The sequence below is a fragment of the Plecotus auritus genome (genome assembly GCF_963455305.1).
Source record: "Plecotus auritus genome assembly, chromosome: 1".
Classification (NCBI taxonomy): Eukaryota; Metazoa; Chordata; class Mammalia; order Chiroptera; family Vespertilionidae; genus Plecotus; species Plecotus auritus.
In genome coordinates this window covers 168,624,931-168,649,052 of record NC_137770.1, presented here as the reverse complement: position 1 = coordinate 168,649,052, position 24,122 = coordinate 168,624,931, and the positions used below count along the sequence as shown (strand labels likewise).

Below are 24,122 nucleotides of genomic sequence, written 5' to 3'. Positions count from 1 at the left end.
GATGGTCTCTCTTCTCATGTGTCTTACAGTGTAATGGGAAGAGGTAGACAAACAGATAAAAACAGAATATGTTGGGTGATGGCAAGTGCTATGCTGAGATTAAAGCTGTACTAGAGACTGGGTGCCTACTGTACACTGAGTGGATATTGGTGCTGTTTACTAAGGAGGGAGGAACAGTTGAAGAAGGAGCAGAGGCCTGGGGTGGCCATGTTTCTTTTTAAATGCTATGAGATATCCAGGTGGAGATGTATGTCCGGAGTTCTAGGAAAGGTCATGGCTGGAGATATGATGTTATGAGTCATTGGACGGTGGGTAGGATTTTAAAGTGAGTCTAGATGAGGTCACCAGGAGAAGCACAAAGAGAGAGAAGTGACCGGAAGGAGAAGGCTGGGCAGGAGGCTGAGACCCGCAGCCAGGGAGGCAGCAAGCTCAGAAGAAGAGTGTGATGCCCTGAGGGGTTGCCCATGAGGTTTGATACCAAGGAGGTCAGTGGTTGTGTTGTGCTGTTTGTGGAGAGGTTTCAAGAGTCAAGAGGAGCCCTAACCGGTCTGGCTCAGTGGATAGAGTGTCGACCTGCGGACTGAAGGGTCATGGGTTCGATTCCGGTCAAGGGCATGTACCTTGGTTGTGGGCACATCCCCGGTTCGGATGTGTGCAGGAGACAGCTGATTGATGTTTCTCTCTCATCGATGTTTCTAACTCTCTATCCCTCTCCCTTCTTCTGTGTAAAAAATCAATAAAATATATTTTTTAAAAAAAGATTCAAGAGGAACTTGTGAAATGAGAAACTAAAGACAATTTTTTCAAGAACTTTTAATTTGTAAAGAAGCAGGGAAATGGGACAAGAGCTGTGAGGTCAGCTATTTCCCTGTGTCAGGTACTATGGCAAATATTTTATTTAAGTATGTAATATCATGTTCTCAAAATTCCAGTTTTCATTTTAAAGATGGAAAATGAGACACAAAGTAGATACTAAATTGCCCAGGTTCAAGTAACTAGTAGGTGATATAATTAGGGTGTGAAAGTAGGCTTATGTGACTCAACTAGCTAAACCTTTAGTATAGTCCAGGGGTGGGCAAACCTTTTGACTCGAGGGCCACAATGGGTTCTTAAACTGGACAGGAGGGCCGGAACAAAAGCATGGATGGAGTGTTTGTGTGAACTAATATAAATTCAAAGTAAAGGAGCGGAGGGGAGAGCAAGAGAACCGGATAGAACAGTCGGATCCGGCCCGCGGGCCGTAGTTTGCCCACGGCTGGATGTCACGCCTCTCATTTAACCACATTTCTAATAAAACATGCATGCTAGACTAAAATATTTATTTGAGAATTATACAGCAAAATTCCAATATGGCATAAACTTTGCAGCGACCTTTAAAAATATCCATTAAAATTTGCTTCTTCCCCCCTAGAGAGGTACTAGTTATGCAGTATCATTTCAATTAAAATGGAACTCCTGAAAGAAAAAGAATGGGAAGAAGAAAGATCACAGTTGTATATCACAGTTTTATACATTGTACTGAGAAATAATAGACCTTCCCACATGATGGCTAATCCAGTCAAAATAATTGGCCACTTTGGTGTAAACGCCCGGGAAATCTGGTTTTCCACAGTTTTCACCCCAACTCACAATACCCCAAATGTATGTCATGTTTTTGGCATTCTGACAGACTAAGGGGCCTCCAGAGTCCCCTTTACAGGCATCAATGGAACCGTCATCTGTACCTGAGAAAGACAGGGAAAAGGAAATCACACATTTACTTACTTTCGTCAAGGCCACCATACTGCCTTCTGCCTCTCCCATCAAGGAGTGTAAATGACTTCGCTTTCTCACACTTTCTCCCTTGCATACCCCTGCTAGGCACAAGGAGTTGTAGGATACAGGTTGGGAAATGCTTGCTCTACTCATTCTCTAAGTTTATCAAGTGCCCTCCCTGCCTTTCCTACTTTACGTAGGTATATACTATGATGAGATTGCATTCTGAAAATTTTAGCATCAAATGCCGAGTGTGACAGGTACTATGCCAAATGTTTTATTTCAGTATGTAGTATCATTTTCTCAAAATTCCAATTTTCATTTTAAAGATGGAAAATGAGACACAAAGTAGATACTAAATTGCCCCGGTTTAAGTAATTAGTAGGTGACATATTGACCTTTGTGTCTCATTGAGACACAAAGTAGATACTAAATTGCCCCGGTTTAAGTAATTAGTAGGTGACATATTGACCTTTGTGTCTCATTTTCCATCTTTAAAATGAAAATTGGAATTTTGAGAAAATGATACTACATACTGAAATAAAACATTTGGCATAGTACCTGTCACACTCGGCATTTGATGCTAAAATTTTCAGAATGCAATCTCATCATAGTATATACCTACGTAAAGTAGGAAAGGCAGGGAGGGCACTTGATAAACTTAGAGAATGAGTAGATCAAGCATTTCCCAATTGTTTTGTTGAAGCCACCATAAATGCACTACCTGGCTGGTACCCTGCCTTTGGTTCACCACCAAAAGTAGGAACTGCTGAATTGTATTAGGTAGGGGCACTGGCATCACTGCAATATCAAAGGAGACAGTGGCAGGTATTGTAAGAAGTGCAGTGGGGTTTCCGAGGAGGGAGAATTTAATTCCAATGGGATGCATTTGAAATAAGATTGCTTGGATTTTTATTTTGAAAAAGGTTGTGCTTTGATCCTGCATATACCAGTTGTCTGTAAGGCTTTGGCCAAATTATGTAACTTCTCTGCATCTCAGTGTCCTCATCTACTAAGATCCTCAATTTTGCGGATGAGGAAACTTGCTCAAGGTCACGTGAGTACTAGTGGGTAAAAACAGGGATGTAAACCCAGGAGTCTGGTCCCAGAGTCTGTGCTCTTAGTCACCTTGCTGTACTCGCTTAAGGAAGACTTTTCCTCTTAGTATTAGAATGAGGGGACTTGAATTAAGGGGAGGGGACTGAAAGAGTATGATAATGCAACAGCCAGGAAACCAAATGAAAGGGTTCAGGGCCCAGAGCAAGGGGGCTAATTCGTTGGGGGGTGAGGGGGTGGGGGAGGATACACCTTGGTTAGATACATCAGAGAAACCACTTAGTACTGACCTGCACATATCATTTCTTTTTCAAAGAACCGGCCTGGGTAATACTTAGAGCAATTAGCTATTAGGTGAACTTCACCCCAATGAAGTGAATAGACTTTTTGGTTATCTAAACAAAGTGTGAGAGAAAAAAATACACATTTAGAAGACACAAATGAGAAATATAAATAAATATTTAGCCTCATAGTTTAGTAAACCATTAGGAAGATATAAGAATATGTATATTCTCAAATAGAATCATAAACTTTTGAGGATAACTCATTAGCGTATTTAATCATACACTGCTCATGTCCCCAGTTTCTATACTATTTGTCTTTCTAAAAATAGTCTAGGGACATTCTGAAGTCATATTGCTTTAATCAAGAGCTGGGTACTCTGAGATGACTGAGGTAAACTCCTTCTCTGATTGCCTAGTCCCATGGGGGAGTTGGGTAGGAATTGGGGACCAGGGTCTTCTCACCTAAATAGCTGCTGTTTTCTTATAGTCCCCTTATTTCCTTCAAGGTGCTTGTTGAGTGAAAACAACATTTTAATGTCAGAAGTTAAAATAAATGCATATGAAGTTATCAGTGTGTATGTGTTTTTGTGTGTCTGTGAGGAACTCCATCTCCTAAGTGATCTGAAAGTGATTAAAAGAGGATATAGGATTTCCTTTCCATTTAAGCTAGAGATTTGGGACTTGAACATTTTGGGTCCAAAGAAGGAGAAGTGCCATGAACCAATTCCAGCAGGTAATAATTACAAGAGTTTTACCAAAAGGTTGGTGAAGCTTGGGGAGCTCAACAGGGTTGAGTCACACGTAATTTACCTGTTGGAAATGGCTAAAAGGCATCTCCCCCAAACCTGAATGGTATTGTTAGCTGCCAGACAGCTCAGGGCATTTTATTGCCTCCTGTTGGCCAAACACCTGAGCAGCTGTAGGCTATTCCCCAAACTGACAATGTTTCTGTATACCCTTTGATACCGTACCCTTTGAAGTGTATATTTCCACCTTGCCTTGGGACAAATTGTACTAATAAAAGCAGGTTCCTTGGTCAAGGGTAGAGTCTTCTAGCTCCTTCAGCTGAAGCTCCTCTGACCCCCAATGCCTTTCAAAAATATCTTTCGTCCACGGACTCCTTCTTAATCATCTACGCGCAGCCCTTTCTCCAGAATGCTGAACCCTTTGTTAATCATCTACGTGCAGCCCTTTCTCCAGAATGCTGAACCCTTTGTAAGGCTGGGAAAAGACCCCCGGCAGAGAAAGGACCAGGTAATGTTGCTGATCCATAGTCCAGGAAAGATGAGAAAAACCTAAGAATACAGAGTGAGATGTCCCAGGTAGAGGAGTGAATCTTTGCCCATCTCCCCTCCTCCTTTTTCCCAGCTTGCAGTAACTTTTATGCTCCAGGAGGGCAGGGCCCAGGCCTGACTCACTCACTGCTGCACCAGCACCCAGCCTCACGCTAACACAGTAGTTGCTTAATAAAAACTTATATAATTAATCCATGAACTCAGTAATTAAATTATATAATAAGCATCTTACGGCAAATGGCTTACCTTCTCAGTTCACCTACAAACTACTGATCTGGGGACGGAAATCTCTGGCTTGTCCTGAGAGAACAACCCCGAAGAGCCTAGCACTGTAGTGAGCACATAGGAGTTAACTGCAGAACTGATGCTCTCTTCTGGGAAGAAGAGGGAGACAAAAATCCACCAAAGTATGTGGCAAATCTGGAACGAGTTTCTTTTTTTCTCCTTCACGTCCTACCTCAAGTTAATCTTAGGATGGCTACCTTCCTCAGGATAAGAGCTTCTCAAAAATTAGTAATTTATCGTTTCCCCTCAGTCAGGAGAAGCCTTTGAAAACTGGGAGCTGCTGTACCGTGGGAGAATTTTTAATGACTCAGGAGATCGCTCCCTCCCCTGAATTGTTTTGTACCATTTTTGAGGCACTTGTCACATTGTTCTGTCTGAAGGTAGCATTCCTGACTGATGGCTCCTGCCTGCCTAGGAGGAGAGGAATCCCTCGGGAGCTGCAAGTCCCTTGAGAGCTGGCCTTTGCCATTCTACCTTGTAGCCTCTGCAGCTTGAGGAATATTCCTTGAGAAATATTAAACATGGGCTCGTTATTAAATATTAAACTGGAAAGTGATTGTCAAATCACTTTCATTTTGTTGAGTATAAAAAATACTCTAGATATTTACTAGAGTATTCATTGGTGAAATTACATGATATCTGGGATTTGATTTAATATATTCCAGGAAAAAATAAGAGTGTGTTGGGAATGTGTTTTATAGCTCTACAGATCCACTCTCTACTCTTCAATGCCTTGCTCGCTGCCCTAAGAGCCTGACCTGGAGGTAAGGGGATACTTCAGTGGGAATCCATTAACCTCTGGTTTCCAGTTGCTTTCTAACAGAAGACCTAGCAGAAGGGAGGGAGGGGAGAAGAGAAGCTAGCAAGATTGGGGCTGGCTATAACCTTTAAATCAAGGTCATTGCTCTACCTAAACCTATTTCTCCTTCTGGTAGTTTCTCTGTCCCTTTACATGTTCAGATCTAGGAAAGGTGTCAGTTCTGGTACTGTTAGTACTGGATTTCTGCATAGCCCTTGTGGTTCCCCAACCCCACACCTACATCTTTGTAATTAACCCCTTTAAAAGTAAACTTTCGCCTGGCCTGTGTGGCTCAGTGGTTGAGCGTGGACCTATGAACCAAGAGGTCATGGTTTAATTTCCGGTCAGGGCACATGCCTGGGTTGCACACCCATTGGGGGGGTATGCAGGAGGCAGCCAAATGATTATCTTTCATCTTTAATGTTTCTGTTTCTCCCTCTCACTTCTTCTCTGAAATCAATAAAAATATATTTAAAAAATAAAAAGAAAAATAAGCGGGGGAAAAATGGTGGCTGAATAGACAGACGTGTTCTGAGCCTTGTCCCGGAGCAGAAAGAAAGAACAGCTGAGGGTCTCACGAGGAGTGTTTGTTGGCAAGTTGGGGGACTGCTAGACGGGGTTCCCCTGACCTGGCAGCCCCCACTGCGGGTGGGTCCCCTCCCGGAGCTGCGGGCTTGGATGCGGAGTCTGCGCCATCTTGAACCGGAAAGTGGAGCTTATCGGAAGCCTGAGAATCCACAACTGTGGCACCCATGGAACAGCTGCGAGCCCCAGAACAACGCTCCCCAATTGGCGCAAACACACGGGTTCAGAGGAGCTCTACACTCCACCACGGAAAGGTCAGATTTCGCCTGGGATAAGGTGAGGTCTCTGGTTCCGGCGGGAGAGAGGAACGCGTGTTTTGCAGGAGCTGGAGGACCAGGGAAGTGTGTGCCTAGAAAAATCCGTGGCTGTTGGGGCTGGCGTGATCTGTGAATGTGGAAGGGGGTCCTCAGAGCTGCTAACAGAAGGGCTCTCTAAAAAGCAACCCATTTTGATCTGACGTGCAGGGACACCCTAAGAATTTCAGGGGTGTGCTGGCTGCCTAGACTTATGCGCAGCCCCGGAGTTCGCACACTTAGGCTTTTTCCTCTTCAAGTCCTTGCTTCTGATTACTAAGCCCAATACATAGGATCACCCAATTGGGGACACCCTGGGAGACTGCAGGGGAAAGTTGTTTTTCTGGAACCTGGGGATCGGAGCAGGGAGTGACCATCCCATCGGAGAGCCAGCTCTGAGGCAGCCCACTCCCACAAACCGGTAGTGAGTGCCACAGGGAAAGAAGGCTCTAACACTGCCTAGAGAGGCCATAGATAGACCCGGAAGTCAATCCAGAAACACTGCCACCCAGGGGCTGAATCACAAATTGACTCTTGTGTAATCAAAAATAAAGGAAAATGAGAAATTAAGACACACCGCCTGCTTAAAATCAGGACTGGCTTACAACACTGAAGAGCAGTGGAATTCAGGGAACTTCAATACTGTCCGGACTGAGAAACAGGCGTGCCAAACAGAACAACAGAGGAAGTAAATGACCTTCACTACTCCACATTTTATTTTTATTTTTTTATTTTCATTTTTTGCATCTTTTACTCAAGAAACTAATTTTTTTTCTTTTTTCCTCACTTGATTTTACCTTTTTAATTATTACATTTTTATTTTCAATCTATATTATTACTACTGCTATTTTATCTTTTTTTTTTAAAGTATCATTTTATTTTCTCTTCACTTTACTTTGGGATTAGTGTTCTACATTCTATTTTCATCTTTCCTATAGCATCATTTTACTCTATCTCAACTCTACCTTTATGCCATCACTCTCTTCCTAACCTTCCCCTTTTCGGTGTCCTGTTTATCTTACCCCTTTCCTGCTGAAATTTTAACAAGGGGTAAATAGAAAGATTTTCCCTATTCTTTCTGTTTACCCCTTGTTAAAATTTCACCCTACTTACATATCTAATCTCCAATCCCCTGCTCCAAGTCCATACACACCTCTCTCTTCGCTGTCTTAACTATCCAAAAAATTGTTTTTCTCTCTGTCCTTTTGTTGTTGTTCGCTTGAATGTAGATTATATCGAAATTTTATGCTTTTTTGTGAGATTGTTTTGCTTATTCTTCTTTTGTTTATTTTTATTTTTATTTTTTTATTTTTTAAAGGACACTGAAAGGAAAGTGTGAAGAGAATCCAAGACAGACTTGGCTCACTTTTTCACTCTCTTTTTTTTTTTTTTTTTAATATATTTTATTGATATTTTTACAGAGAGGAAGGGAGAGGGATAGAGAGTTAGAAACATCGATGAGAGAGAAACATCGATCAGCTGCCTCCTGCACACCTCCCACTGGGGATGTGCCCGCAACCAAGGTACATGCCCTTGACCGGAATCGAACCCGGGACCCTTCAGTCCGCAGACCGACGCTCTATCCACTGAGCCAAACCGGTTTTGGCTCTTTTGTTTATTTTTTTTGTTTTGTTTTGTGCTTCTGTTTTCCCTTGCCTCACTCAATATTAGTTGGTGTTGTAGTTTGTATTAATCCCCAGGTACTTGTTGCTGGCATTTGCTGGGATTAGTGATTGTTCTATTGGAGTTTTATCCCCAATATATATAGTCTGTTCCCCTTTCTCTCTTAGTCTCTTCCTTGTCTCTCTTACTTTGTTTTTCCCTTTTCCCAATTTCATTTTGACACTCCTTTTTTTTTCTTCTTTCTTTCTTTTTCCTCTTCTTCTTTCTCTCCTATCCCCTAATTTGCCTTTCTCTGGTGGTCACATTTATTGGAGGTTATTAATATCGTGAATACATTTCTGTTCAGTGCCTTGTGTGTTGTACCTGGTAGTGCTGTATTTTGTGCCTTTAAATCAACGCAGGAGAGAGAGAACTACATAACCAGACACCCAGAGAAGAGAGACCATGGGGAGACAAAGAAACAGCCCACATATGAAAGAAAAGCAGCATCACCAGAAAAGGAAGTAAACGAAATGGAGGCAAGCAACCTTCCAGAAAAAGAATTCAGAGAAATGGTCATAAGGTGGCTGAAAAGAATGGAAGACAAATTTGACAATATGAGCAAGAACCAAGAGGAAATGAAGAAGAACCAAGAAGAAATAAAAAATGACATCACTGCTGTAAAGAACTCAATAGAAAGCATCAAGAGTAGACTAGAAGAAGCAGAGGACCGCATCAGTGAGCTAGAAGACAAGATGGGAAAAAATACCCAAGTAGAGCAACTTCTAGAAAAAAAAATTAAAAGGCAGGAGGAGAGCCTAAGGGAACTTTGGGACAACACAAAACAAAACAACATCCGCATAATAGGGGTTCCAGAGGAAAGGAAGCTGAGCAAGGAATAGAAAAGCTGTTTGAAGAAATAATGACAGAAAATTTCCTTGATATAGGGAAGAAAAAACCCACACAAATCCAAGAAGCTCACAGAGTCCCAAGCAAAATGAACCCCAAAAGACCGACGCCAACACACATTATAATTAAATTGGCAAGCACCAATGACAAAGTAAGAATCTTAAAAGCGGCAGGAGAGACAGAAAGTTACATACAAAGGAACCCCCATCAGACTAGCAACTGATTTCTCAACAGAAACTCATCAGGCCAGAAGGGAATGGAATGAAATATACAAAGTCATGCAAAGGAAGGGTCTGAATCCAAGAATACTGTATCCAGCAAGGCTATCAATCAAAATGGAAGGTGAAATCAGGAGCTTCACAGACAAAAAAGGACTAAGGGAATTTATTACCACCAAACCAGCTATGCAAGAAATGCTAAAGGGTCTGCTGTAAAAAAAAAAAAAAAAGAAATAGGAAGCAAAGAAGGAACACAGGGGTAAAGAATAAAAATGGCGACAAATAAGTACCTATCAATAATTACTTTAAATGTAAATGGATTAAATGCCCCAATCAAAAGACATAGGGTAACAGATTGGATAAGAAAACACGACCCATATATCTGCTGTCTAGAAGAAACCCACCTCAGAAAAAAAGACTACACACAGACTGAGGGTGAAGGGATGGAAAAAGATTTTCCAGGCAAATGGAACTGAAAAAAAAGCTGGGGTAGCAATACTTATATCTGACAAATTAGATCTCAAAGTGAAGGACATAACAAGAGATAAGGAAGGCCACTTCATAATACTAAAGGGAGCAATCCAACAAGAAGAAATAAACATATATGCACCCAATACAGGAGCGCCCAAATACATAAAAAACTCCTGGAGGATATCAAGGGAGAGATTGACAGCAATACAATCATAGTAGGAGAATTTAATACCCCACTATCACCATTGGACAAATCCTCTAAACAAAAAATCAGCAAAGAAACATCAATCCTAAATGACTCACTAGACCAGATGGAATTAATTGACATCTTCAGAACATTTCACCCCAAAGCCACAGAATATACATTTTTCTCAAGTGCACATGGGTCATTTTCAAAGATAGACCATATGTTGGGACATAGGCAAAGTCTCTTCAAATTCAAGAAGATAGAAATCATATCAAGCATCTTCTCAGACCACAGTAGCATAAAACTGGAAATCAACTACAATAAAAACAATCCAAAGAAATCAAACACATGGAGACTAAACAGCATGCTATTAAACCATGACTGGGTTACCAGAGAGATAAAAGAAGAAATAAAAGACATCATGGCAACAAATGACAATGAAAACACAACAATCCAAAATCTATGGGACACAACGAAAGCAATCTTGAGAGGGAAGTTCATAGCTCTACAAGCCTACTGCAAAAAACAAGAAACAATGGTAATAAATTACCTAACCCAACAACTCAAAGAGTTAGAAAAAGAGCAACAAGAAAAGCCCAGTGTAAGCAGAAGGAAGGAAATAATAAAGATCAGAACGGAGATAAACGACATAGAGACCAAAGAAACAATACAAAAGATCAACAAAACCAAGAGCTGGTTCTTTGAAAGGATAAACAAGATTGATGGACCTCTAGCTAGGCTCACCAAGAAGCAAAGAGAGAGGACCCAAATAAACAAAATCAGAAATGAAAGAGGTGAAATAACAACAGATCCTGCCGAAATACAAAGGATTGTTAAAAAATACTATGAACAACTCTATGCCAACAAACTGGACAACCTGGAGGAAATGGACATATTCCTAGAAAAATATAACCTTCCAAAACTCAATCAGGAAGAATCTAAACAGCTCAATATGCCAGTAACTATGGAAGAAATTGAAGCAGTCATCAAAAAGCTTCCAGCAAACAAATGCCCGGGACCAGATGGCTTCACAGGGGAGTTTTACCAAACATTCAAGAAGAACTACAACCTATCCTCCTCAGACTATTCCAAAAAATTCAAGAGGAAGGAATACTTCCAAGCTCCTTCTATGAAGCCAGCATCACCCTAATACCAAAACCAGATAAAGACAACACAATGAAGGAGAATTACAGGCCAATATCCCTCATGAACATAGATGCCAAAATCCTCAACAAAATTCTAGCAAATAGGATCCAGCAGTACATCAGAAAGATCATACACCATGACCAAGTAGGATTTATCCCAGGAATGCAAGGATGGTACAATATCCGCAAATCAATAAACGTGATACATCACATAAACAAATTGAGAGATAAAAATCACATAGTCATATCAATTGATGCAGAAAAAGCATTTGACAAAATCCAACACCCTTTCTTGATAAAAACTCTCAACAAGGTGGGAATAGAAGGATCATACCTCAACATAATAAAAGCTATATATGATAAACCTACCACAAACATCATACTCAATGGGCAAAAACTAAAACCATTTCCCCTAAGAACAGGAACAAGACAAGGATGCCCACTCTCACCACTCCTGTTTGACATAGTACTGGAAGTATTAGCCATTGCAATTAGACAAGAAGAAAAAATAAAAGGCATCCAAATTGGAAAAGAAGAAGTAAACTGTCCTTATTTGCAGATGACATGATTTTGTACATACAAAACCCGAAAGACTCCATCAAAAAACTAACAAACTTAATAAATGAATTCGGCAATATAGCAGGATACAAAATTAACGCCAAGAAATCTATGACATTTCTATACACCAACAGTGAACTTACAGAAAGAGAGACTAAAAAAGCAATCCCATTTACCATTGCACCAAAAAATTAAGATACTTAGGAATAAACCTAACCAAGGAGGTAAAAGACCTATACGCGGAAAACTACAGGACACTGAAAAAAGAGATTGAGGAAGATGTAAACAGATGGAAGAACATACCATGTTCATGGATTGGTAGAATCAACATCATTAAAATGTCCATACTACCCAAAGCAATCTATAGATTCAATGCACTCCCCATTAAAATACCAACGGCATATTTCACAGACCTAGAAAGAACTCTCCAAAAATTCATCTGGAATAAAAAAAGACCCCGAATAGCCACAGCAATCCTGAGAAAGAAGAATAAAGTAGGAGGGATCTCAATACCAGATTTCAAGCTGTATTACAAAGCCACTGTCCTCAAAACAGCCTGGTACTGGCACAAGAACAGACATATAGATCAATGGAACAGAATAGAGAATCCAGATATCGACCCAAACCAATATGCGCATTTAATATTTGACAAAGGAGGCATGAGCATACAATGGAGTCAAGACAGTCTCTTTAATAAATGGTGTTGGGAAAATTGGACAGATACATGCAAAAAAATGAAACTAGATCACCAACTTACACCATACACAAAAATAAACTCAAAATGGGTACAGGACTTAAATATAAGACGGGAAACCATAAAAATACTGGAGGAATCCACAGGCAGCAAAATCTCAGACATATGCCAAAAGAACTTTTTCACTGATACTGCCCCTAGGGCAATGGAAGCCAAAGAGAAAATAAACAAATGGGACTACATCAAAATAAAAAGCTTTTGCACAGCAAAAGAAACCATCAACAAAACAACAAGAAACCCCACTGTATGGGAGAACATATTTGCAAATGTTATCACTGATAAAGGTTTAATCTCCAACATCTACAGGCAGCTTATACAACTTAATAAAAGGAAGATAAATGATCCAATAAAAAAATGGGCAACAGACCTAAATAGAATCTTTTCGAAAGAAGACAGAAGGAAGGCCAAGAGACACATGAAAACATGCTCAAAGTCACTAATTATCCGAGAGATGCAAATCAAAACGACAATGTGATACCATCTCACACCTGTCAGAATGGCTATCATCAACAAATCAACAAACGACAAGTGTTGGCGAGGATGCGGAGAAAAAGGAACCCTCGTGCACTGCTGGTGGGAATGCAGACTGGTGCAGCCACTGTGGAGAACAGTATGGAGTTTCCTCAAAAAACTGAAAATGGAACTCCCATTTGACCCAGTAATCCCACTCCTGGGTATATATCCTAAGAAACTAGAAACACCAATCAGAAAGGATATATGCACCCCTATGTTCATAGCAGCACAATTTACCATAGCTAAGATTTGGAAACAGCCTAAGTGCCCGTCAGCAGATGACTGGATCAGAAAACTATGGCACATCTACACAATGGAATACTATGCTGCCATAAAAAAGAAGGAATTACTACCATTTGTAGGCACCTGGATGGAATTAGAGAACATTATGCTAAGTGAAATAAGCCAGTCAATGAAAGAAAAATACCACATGATCTCACTCATTTGGGGATAATGAAAAACATTATAAACTGATGAACAAAAAGATAGATACAGAGGCAGTAAAGCATCAAACAGACTGTCAAATTACAGCAGTAAGGTTAGGGAGAGGTGGGGGAAATAAGAGATCAACTGAAGGACTTATATGCATGTATATAAGAGTAACCAACGGATGCAAAACATTGGGGGGTGAGGCATGTATGGGAGTGGGGTGGGGGGTGGCAATGGTAAGATATGTACACATATAATACCTTAATAAAAAAAAAAAAAAGACCCCGAATAGCCACAGCAATCCTGAGAAAGAAGAATAAAGTAGGAGGGATCTCAATACCAGATTTCAAGCTGTATTACAAAGCCACTGTCCTCAAAACAGCCTGGTACTGGCACAAGAACAGACATATAGATCAATGGAATAGAATAGAGAATCCAGATATCGACCCAAACCAATATGCGCAATTAATATTTGACAAAGGAAGCATGAGCATACAATGAAGTCAAGACAGTCTCTTCAATAAATGGTGTTGGAAAAATTGGACAGATACATGCAAAAAAATGAAACTAGATCACCAACTTACACCATACACAAAAATAAACTCAATATGGATACAGGACTTAAATATAAGACGGGAAACCATAAAAATACTAGAGGAATCCACAGGCAGCAAAATCTCAGACATATGCCAAAAGAACTTTTTCACTGATACTGCCCCTAGGGCAATGGAAGCCAAAGAGAAAATAAACAAATGGGACTACATCAAAATAAAAAGCTTTTGCACAGCAAAAGAAACCATCAACAAAACAAGAAACCCCACTGTATGGGAGAACATATTTGCAAATGTTATCACTGATAAAGGTTTAATCTCCAACATCTACAGGCAGCTTATACAACTTAATAAAAGGAAGATAAATGATCCAATAAAAAAATGGACAACGGACCTAAATAGAATCTTTTCGAAAGAAGACAGAAGGAAGGCCTAAAGACACATGAAAACATGCTCAAAGTCACTAATTATCCGAGAGATGCAAATCAAAACGACAATGTGATACCATCTCACACCTGTCAGAATGGCTATCATCAACAAATCAACAAACGACAAGTGTTGGCGAGGATGCGGAGAAAAAGGAACCCTCGTGCACTGCTGGTGGGAATGCAGACTGGTGCAGCCACTGTGGAGAACAGTATGGAGTTTCCTCAAAAAACTGAAAATGGAACTCCCATTTGACCCAGTAATCCCACTCCTAGGAATATGTCCTAAGAAACTAGAAACACCAATCAGAAAGGATATATGCACCCCTATGTTCATAGCTGCACAATTTACAATAGCTAAGATTTGGAAACAGCCTAGGTGCCCGTCAGCAGATGACTGGATCAGAAAACTATGATACATCTACACAATGGAATACTATGCTGCCATAAAAAGAAGGAATTACTACCATTTGTAGGCACCTGGATGGAATTAGAGAACATTATGCTAAGTGAAATAAGCCAGTCAATGAAAGAAAAATACCACATGATCTCACTCATTTGAGGATAATGAAAAACATTATAAACTGATGAACAAAAAGATAGATACAGAGGTAGTAAAGCATCAAATAGACTGTCAAATTACAGCAGTAAGGTTAGGGAGAGGTGGGGGAAATAAGAGATCAACTGAAGGACTTATATGCATGCATATAAGAGTAACCAACGGATGCAAAACATTGGGGGGTGAGGCATGTATGGGAGTGGGGTGGGGGGGGTGGCAATGGTAAGATATGTACACATATAATACCTTAATAAAAAAAATAAAAATTAAAAAAAAAATAAAAAGAAAAAAATAAAAAGAAAAATAAATCTTCCTGCCCTCGCTTGTTTGGCTCAGTGGAGAGAGCATAGGCCCATGGACTGAAGGGTCCCAGGTTCGATTTCGGTCAGGGGCACGTACCTCAGTTGCAGGCTCGATCCCTGGCCCTGGTCAAGACTCGTGTGGGAGGCAACCAATTAATGTGCCTCTTTCACATTGATGTTTCTCTCTCTCTCTGTCTCTCCCCCTCCCTTCCACTCTCTCTAAAAATCAATGGAAAGTTATCTCCGGGTAAGGATTAACAAATAAATAAATAAATAAATTTTTAAAAAAACCTTCTTAATTATCCTATTGAAATAGTGATTGATTCAGAGAGATAAAACAAGAATGGTAGAATGTTGATAACTGTGAAAACGAGGTGATGAATAAGTAGGTTTATTATTCTTTAACCTCTGTTTTTCTGTATACTTATAAATGTACCTAAGTCTTCTAAAAAATAAGTAACAAATATAAGGACATAATGCTTTCTGGATGAATTAATTACTAATAAAGTTTAGTATTCTGTATGTCTTGGTTATTCAAACATACCACAATCCAGGTTAATTCATACATATTTCATACTTTTTAGTATATAAGAGCAATGCAATAAAGTTATTTACAAAGAGAGTTTATGAGGTCAGAAGGAAGCTAAATTTCAAGGCTAGCTTTTTAAGATGAAAGAAAAATATTGGTTAATTTAAATCTAACCTCTCATTTAGCAGGTCTTTTTAATAATTTATCCACATCTCTTATTCATATGAATGTTCATCTCAAATCTAGGTGCTGAAAGAATGAATTTTTTTATGTTGTCTTTTTCTTTGTGGGATGTGGGGGTGTGGGCATAGAGAATGGGGAAGAGGAGAAGAGAGAGCAGAGGGTTGTGGGATCACTGACTCAGCATACACTTTTCTATCCCTATGGAAACCTGTTCCTCTTTGATCCAGATCTCTCCAACAAATCAAAGCCATGCTATATGTCCCCCGGACACTATACTTTTTTTTTTGGTAAATGGTTACCCATCAATGTTTGCTTTAGGGTTACAGAGTGTAGGTATCCTTTGAAAATGCAGATCAGGATCTGCAGAAGTCGGTGAAAAAGGAAAATGTGAGGTGGGTCCCCTGCAAAAAATATGAAGAATTTCATGATGGTGGCAGCGGAGCAGTAAGCCAAGCATGGGCCCCTCCGAGCCCAGCGTGTGGGGCAGGTACACAGGTCCCACACACAAGCTGGCCTCGCTGGATGTTCACTTTTCTGCTATGTTCTCTCCGAGTACTAGGAGATCAGTTCCCATGCATTTCTATTCCCATTCATTTTCAACCCCTGGATCCTGATTATAACAAATTGTAAAATACATACCTCTTTCTCGACCCCAGCCAGAAATGATGCACTTATCATTAGGTGTGAATAAATACGGAGACCAGGGAACGCAGGCAGGGATAGTAGTAGGCAGCACACAATCAGTTTGTGTTCGGCGTTTTTTCATTTCAATCAAAGCGATGTCATTTTGGTAGGTGGCTCCGTTGTAGTTTTCATGGATAATAATTTTATTGGCCATCTGAACAGTTATCTCAGGGTTAGGGTTTATCCAGTCTACTAATGATACCCATATTTGGTAACGGTGAATTTTACTGACTCTATAATAGAAAAAGGAAAAGGGAAATAAAATACGTTAATAAAAAAGAAAGCTATAAGCAAGGACTTCTGATGCTTCATCTTTATATTCTCCCTTCTAAAGAACATTTATCACTTTCCCAGATTTCTTTTTTTATCTTTGCTCTCATGAAGCAGTGTGATTAAGTTTAAGAACAGTGTTAAAATAAAGTCAGTGGGCAAATGAAGAGAGGAATAATCTATCTAATTGCTCAGTATCAGGGACACAAAGAATTCGCGAACATCCAGAGATGCCCATGAGGAGAATGAGTTGGCTGTCTCTGGAGTGAGAGCACTGTCACTGAAGGTGTTTGCAGAGACCAGACAGTATCTAGCCCAGAACTGGGGAGTCAGAGTACACACTCTCATTACTCTGCTAACCCAGAGGTTCTCAGAGCAAAGAACACAGCAATTGTTATCCTGACCTTTAAGACTACATCCTAACATTACATTATATTAATTTGCTCACAGCCTTGAAGTAAAAAACGGTGTCTTATTAACCTATGGGTTGATGTCCATGCCTAGTATTATACATAGAACATAGCAGCTGTTTTAAAATCTGGTTGGAATGGTGAATGAGCTAAATATTGCCTATTCTTATGCCTCCATTTCATACCAATTTTCACCTCTTGGTTTCCAGCAAATTGGGCACCTACCATCATTTTTCTCAGGTAATCACCTTAAACGATGTCCTAGGACAGTGGTCGGCAAACTCATTAGTCAACAGAGCAAAATATCAACAGTACAACGATTGATATTTCTTTTGAGAGCCAAATTTTTTTTTAATATATTTTATTGATTTTTACAGAGAGGAAGGGAGAGGGAGAGAGAGTTAGAAACATCGATGAGAGAGAAACATCGATCAGCTGCCTCCTGCACACCTCCTACTGGGGATGTGCCCGCAACCAAGGTACATGCCCTTGACCGGAATCGAACCTGGGACCCTTTAGTCCGCAGGCCGACGCTCTATCCACTGAGCCACACCGGTCAGGGCAAGAGAGCCAAATTTTTTAAACTTAAACTTCTAACACCACTCCTTCAAAATAGACTCGCCCAGGCCATGGTATTTTGTGGAAGAGCCACACTCAAGGGGCCAAAGAGCCGCATGTGGCTCGCAAGCCGCAGTTTGCCGACCACGGTCCTAGGAGATAATGAGGTATTCAGGAAGCTTTTATTTAATACTTAGTGTTCAAAAAATGCTATTCTTCATATTAATTTTGGTTGTTTTTCAGGATCAGAGGTCCTGAATATTGTTGAGAGGTTAACCCTGTTTATGCATTCAATTTACTAAACAAATACTTAGTGTGCACCTACTCTATACCAGGTACCATTGTAGCCATTGGGATACAGAAATGAGCAAAGTCAGAAATAGTTCCTGACTTCATGGAGCTTAGGGTTTATTGGAAGATTTAGCATTAAATAATCACATTAATAAAGATATGTATTCTACTGTGGAAAGTGAAAGGAATGAATGCACATGGATTCTAAGAACTTATCAAGAGGGCCTCTTTGACTTAAGGGTGTCAAGGAAGGTTCTGTGAGGAAGTGAAAATTAAGCTGAGATCTGAATAACGAGTCTCACAAACTAAAGAAACAGGGTAGGAAGGATCATTCAGGCAGGAGAAAACAACATATGATGGTCTCTTTGCAGCAGGGACAGAGTTGCACTTGAGTAGCTGAAAGAAGTCCAGAGTGGGTGGAGCAGAAAGCAGGAGGTGTAGCTGTGGAGCAAGATGTGTTTGACCAAGGTAAGTAGGGCTTAGGTCATATGGGACCTAATGGGCCATGTTATTTTTTGTTTAGCTTTTTTTTTTTTTTTTTTTTTTATCCTAAGAGGAATGCAAAGCTATTGAATTTTAAGCAATAACTGATCAAAACCAGGTATGGAAATAATTGCTCTTGACACACAGTAGAGAATGGATAGATGGGGGAGGAGGTGGGTAAAGTGAATGTAAATAAGCCAATTGGGAGGCAGTTGGTATAATCCAGATGAGAGGAGAAAGCAGAGTAACTATGGAGATGGAAAGTTTTGAGAATGAAATAGAAATTTAAAATGCCACCTAGAGTTGGTGATATATTGGCTGGGCTATGGTAGGGTTGAGGGAGTGAAATGTGATGATGCTTAGATTTCTGCCTTGTGAACTGAGATAGGAAGCACTGGGACAGAACCATATTTGGGGCAAGGGGCATATCATGAGCTCAGTGTTAGATATTCTGAATTCAATGTACTTTAGATATAGACAAGAAGTATTGACAGGCAGTTGACTGTAGATAGTCAGTGGTTGCAGCAGAGGTCCAGGCTGGAGATATCATTGTGTCAGCATATAGCAATGTTTTAGCATAAAGCACAGTGAACTTTAAGGAGAGAAGAAGAGAGGGGAAACCAGGCTCAATATTAGAGAACTCCAGAATTTCACTTGAGCAATAATGCTCAGTCACAGGAGGGGGAAACTGCAAAAAAGTCAGGGAAGGTGTGGCCTCTACAGAGGATGAGAGAAAACCAGGAGAGTGTGTATCACAGAAGCCAAGAGAAAAGGGTCATTCTGGAAGAAATTACATTTTGGCTCATTGCTCCAACCCACGAGGATCTTCATGGGTATCACCCAACATATTTAATTATTCAACATGTTTCTCATCCCTCTCAACTTTGAGTCATCTGCAGATTTGTTAAGTAGGCCTTCATCTAAGCTACTGTCAGATATGTTGACCTTGATTTTACCCTGGCTCTGCTATTGGCTAGTAGTGTAGCTTCAGTCAAGTCATGTAACTTCTCAGTCTAAGGCTGCTTATCCATATAATGGAAGAGTAATGTTTACCTCTTAGAACTGTGAGAACGTTAAAAAGAATGACACTTGTGAAAGTGCCAGGCACAGTATTTGGTCTGTAAGAGGTGCTCAATAAATAATATTTCATTCATTCTAACGATCAGAACAGAGGCCAGAATTCCAAACTCTGTTCTCCTCAAAGATGACCTTTATTCATTATCAACACTTTTAGGTATTTTCCTGCAGTCACTGTTGTGGACTGAATTGTGTCCCCTAAAATTCACACATTGAAGCCTAATCCCCAATATAATTGGATGTGTTTGGAGATCGGGCCTTTATTTTTATTTTTATTTTTTAAATATATTTTATTGATTTTTTACAGAGAGGAAGGAAGAGGGATAGATAGTCAGAAACATCGATGAGAGAGAAACATCGATCAGCTGCCTCTTGCACACCTCCTACTGGGGATGTGCCCGCAACCAAGTTACATGCCCTTGACCGGAATCGAACCTGGGACCTTTCAGTCCGCAGGCTGATGCTCTATCCACTGAGCCAAACCGGTTTTGGCGGAGATCGGGCCTTTAAAGAGCTTTAAATGAGGTTATAGGAGTGAAGCCTTAATCCAGTATGAATGGTCTCCTTATAAAAACAAAAAAAGCCCTAACCAGTTTGGCTCAGTGGATAGAGCATCGGCCTGTGGACCAAAGAGTTCCGGGTTCGATTCTGGTCAAGGGCATGTACCTTGGTTGCAGGCTCCTCCCTTTCCCCTGGGCCCTGGTCAGGGCTCATGCAGGAGGCAACCAATCAATGTGTTTCTCTCACATCGATGTTTCTCTCTGTCTTTCCCTCTCTCTTCTACTCTCCCTAAAAATCAATGGAAAAATATCCTCGGGTGAGGATTAACAAAATACCTACATACAGACATACATACATAGACATCAGGAATTCAGGCTCATGGAGAAAAGGCCATGTGAGGACAGAGTAAGAAGATCGTGATACTGGTAGGGATGGTTTCTCCACAGCAAGCCAAGGAGAAACCATCCCTACCGATATCTTGATCTTGAACTTCCAGCCTCCAGACTGAGAAAATTAATTTCTGTTGTTTAAGACCCCCACTCTGTGGTATTTAGTTATGACATCCCTTTCAAATGAATTCAGACACTTATTAACTTGCCTTATTGGTCCCGCATAAAAATTATATTTCTGATCTGTAGGTAATTATGAGACATCTTTTGTCACATGCTAATGTTAAATACAGGAACACTATGCCTACCCTACTTCTCTGACCCAAGAATCTCAAAACCTTTTCAATGGAGGAGATAAATGTATGGAGTACCAACCTACTTTCCACCATGCAAGTGAGCCAAGTGAAGTAACGTGGTACCTACAGGCTTGATCTGCCCTTGCCAGCTGGGATCAACAATTTGTTTGTGGGGAGCACAGTAGGCTTTGGGGGTTTGGCCTCTGAGGTCTCTGATGTGAATATCAGAGGGTATGTAGGAGTCAGTAGGGTGGAACTTGTCAATGACTTTTCTCAGATATGTTTTGTTTATCATCTGTCACAGTCTCTATTACTCATTTTCATGTTTCAGGAAATTCAAAATCGAGTGGAGACGTATTTTACCTGACACAATGTGCAGCAGTCAGGACCCAACAGCCACCAATATAAATTCCTCCACAGGTGAATCTCTCATCTTCCCTAATTGCCACCTGCCATGGGAAGTCTCCCTGTAAAGACAAGTGTATGGTCACTGCCATTCAACAAGCAGGTGGCTCTAAGATATTTCCATCGCAAGACTCCCAGTCTCTTATAATTACACTAGAGGCTCAGTGCATGAATTTCATGCTTGTAGGGTCCCTGGCGGCTGGCGGAGGCTGGCCGGGTACTCCCTCCCTTCCCCACCCCCTGGTCGAACTCCTAGAAGAACTCCCTGTCGAGGGGACAATTTGCAAACTACTCTTTTATTATATAGGCTGTCCAACCCCTATTTTCCCCCCAAACTCAGGCTGTTCCTGGGAAGGAAGGAACATTAGGACTTTCATGCAGGTTTACCACTTGTGCTGGTATTCCTCCTACGACTCGTTTCCTTCGAGTGGGTACTTTGTTTTTGACTCCACAGGATAATTTAGGGAGCAATGACTTTATCCGTTTTCTTTCTTCAAGAAAAGAAGAGATTGTATCATGATTTTGAACCCATTACCTTGTGGGCAGACATTTCTGGATTATTTATGCCACAAAAAAAGCAGAGTCACAGCTAATATGAAAGAGGCCAGATTCATTAGAAAATTATTTGGGATGCTAAACTGTACTATTTATCTTGTGTAAAAATTCTGGCTTAATATTAAAATTGGCTCAATTATCTCAAAAATCTTCTTAAAGGTGGACTAGTGGCAGAGAGAGGCTGGCTAAAGGGCTAAATATTTACCAACCTCTGGCCAATGAGAGATGCCATATACCCAGGCATTACTCCTGGATCAGCTCAGGGTAGTCTCAGAGAAAACACTTTTCTTCTCACTTTCATAGTTTTTACTTAAAAAATAATATATATATATATATATATATATATATATATATATATTTTTTTTTTTTTTTTTTTTAACAGAGAGGAAGGGAGAGGGATAGAGAGTTAGAAACATCGATGAGAGAGAAACATTTATCAGCTGCCTCCCGCACTTCCCCCACTGGGAATATGTCCGCAACAAAGGTACATGCCCTTGACCGGAATTGAACCTGGGACCCTTCAGTCTGCAGGCACACGCTCTATCCACTGAGCCAAACCGGTTAGGGCTACTTTTTTTTTTTTTAAATACATTTTTATTGATTTGAGAGAGAGAAAAAAGGATAGGGAGAGAGAGAAACGCCAATGTGCCCTAACTGGGAATCGAATTGGTGACCTTTTGGTGCATGGGACAACGCTCAACCCACTGAGCCACACTAGCCAGGGCATTGTTTTTACTTTTTAGAGGCTGTTTATATGGGGATATTTTTAAGACTTTCTGTGTGTCAGACACCATGCTAAGTACTTTGTATGTGATTAACTCATTTAATCATTATATTAACCCTGAGAAATAATGTGCTGAGAACCCTAGACAACTCCTGGTCAGCTGGCCAGGAGAGGGGGTATGTGTATAGCCACTTGACCAGCTGTGACGTTTCCTTCCTCTGTGAGCATTCAGATGTGGCACCTTTGTTACTGGGAAGAAAACACAGTAGAGCAGGCTTAAGATGTGAATTTGCGAGAGAATTCACGACAAAGGAAGAAAGTAACAGTATAAGTTGCTCTCCTTATTCTCTTTCTATATTTCACCATGGCATGAACATTTTTGCAGATGTGCTTCTTAGCTCCAAATGAGAAAGGAAAATTAATATCACTGTCAATTGCTTTGAGCATGTAAGGAGGTAGGTCCTCAAGGGAGAGAGATCGTGAACAACTTCCCACCCCTCCAAAGGTTGGGGGAAGAGTGTGATAGCAAGTTTTAAATGTCAGCTTGGGCTTTGGGAAAAAGAGAGACCTCATTCATTGTCTGTGAACCCAGCTTGGGTAGTATCAGAAAATTAATGTTATCTTGAGTAGAAAATAAAGGGCCTTTGTTGAAAATCCCTTCTGAGTAGCTGTAGCTTTGCGATCTAAATTTTTTATTTATTGCCTGATTTGTTTCAATGTTAATTAATTCTGGAGCATGGCAAGTAGAAGGGAGTCTTGTGTGAACTTCAGCTTAATATAGCCCTAAAATAGGGAGCTATTTTATATTTGAGGTTAAGTGACCCATCTAAGGTTATATAACTAATAAATAACCGAGTCAGGATTTAATACAAGTCACCCTGACCTGAAAGCTCTTGTGAATTTGCCAGGAACTTAATACTTAGATTTAATTTGGCTTTTAGTGCACAATGGCCAGAACACAGATCTTCACAGACCTTCTAGTATCATGGTTTAAAACATTGAAGAAGAATAGCTTAGTTCAATTAAATCCATTATTTTTCTATTTCAAAATGTATGTCCTGGGTCAAACTTGAAATTTTGTTGTTTTTTCTCTCTCTATTTCACCAAGCCGGCTAGGGCTTCTATTTGTTTTGAAACCGGCTTGGCTCAGTGGATAGAGCGTCGGCCTGTGGACTGAAGGGTCCCAGGTTCAATTCCAGCCAAGGGCACATGCCTGGGTTGTGGGCTTGATCCCCAGTAGGGGGCGTGCAGGAGGCAACTAATCAATGATTCTCTCTCATCATTGATGTTTCTCTCTCTCTCTCCTTCTCCCTTCCTCTCTGAAATCAATAAAGAAATATATTTAAAAAAAAAAAACAAATAGAAAAACTTTATGTAGGACCAGAGTATTGTTTCACTTCAAAATTAGTCAGATGCATTAATCAATTTTTAAAGCAGTTCTCAAGAAGTATTTATTAAAGAAAGGAGAGAAGTAATGTTATTTTTTTCTACTTAAATTTATACCACAAGTAATTGTTGCTTGAATTAGTTATAGTATACACACACATATACTTATATATACACTTGACATTAAAATTAAACTTAAACCAATGCACCAGTAGTAAAAAACAGTGATGTTAACTTACCTGCATCCATATTACCAGTCAAAATTTCTGTTTCTTCTAGAATAAAACAAATTTCCAATGTTTAAAATTATGTTAACCATAAAACTAAAATCATTACAATCATTAAGCTTGGATAATAATTTTCTGTCTTAAAACTTGTCCTCCCTTTAAAAAGGACAGTACAAAAT

The 24,122-nt window shown here is 40.1% G+C and overlaps 1 protein-coding gene and 1 long non-coding RNA gene across 4 annotated transcripts in view; one reads left to right on the top strand and one right to left on the bottom strand.

Annotated features, from left to right (window-relative positions):
* Window positions 1–24,122, top strand: part of LOC308256038 — a 40,664-nt gene that overhangs the window by 14,943 nt on the left and 1,599 nt on the right. The window contains exons 2-3 of one of the 2 annotated variants that reach the window (XR_013961398.1): window positions 5,377–6,313; window positions 18,272–18,368. This is a non-coding gene — a long non-coding RNA (uncharacterized lncRNA). The remainder of the gene's footprint in view (window positions 1–5,376; window positions 6,314–18,271; window positions 18,369–24,122) is intronic. The other variant, XR_013961399.1, reaches the window with a different exon arrangement.
* The window catches only part of CFI (complement factor I), a 60,742-nt gene continuing 37,424 nt past the window's right edge, over window positions 805–24,122 (bottom strand). Inside the window, exons 8-13 of one of the 2 annotated variants that reach the window (XM_080683862.1) lie at window positions 23,956–23,991; window positions 21,439–21,542; window positions 21,010–21,113; window positions 16,327–16,604; window positions 3,102–3,206; window positions 805–1,724 (exon numbers count right to left, since the gene is read on the bottom strand). In XM_080683862.1, coding sequence (XP_080539988.1) covers window positions 1,507–1,724; window positions 3,102–3,206; window positions 16,327–16,604; window positions 21,010–21,113; window positions 21,439–21,542; window positions 23,956–23,991 — 845 coding nt within the window. In that variant the 3' untranslated portion in view covers window positions 805–1,506. The remainder of the gene's footprint in view (window positions 1,725–3,101; window positions 3,207–16,326; window positions 16,605–21,009; window positions 21,114–21,438; window positions 21,543–23,955; window positions 23,992–24,122) is intronic. The other variant, XM_080683863.1, reaches the window with a different exon arrangement.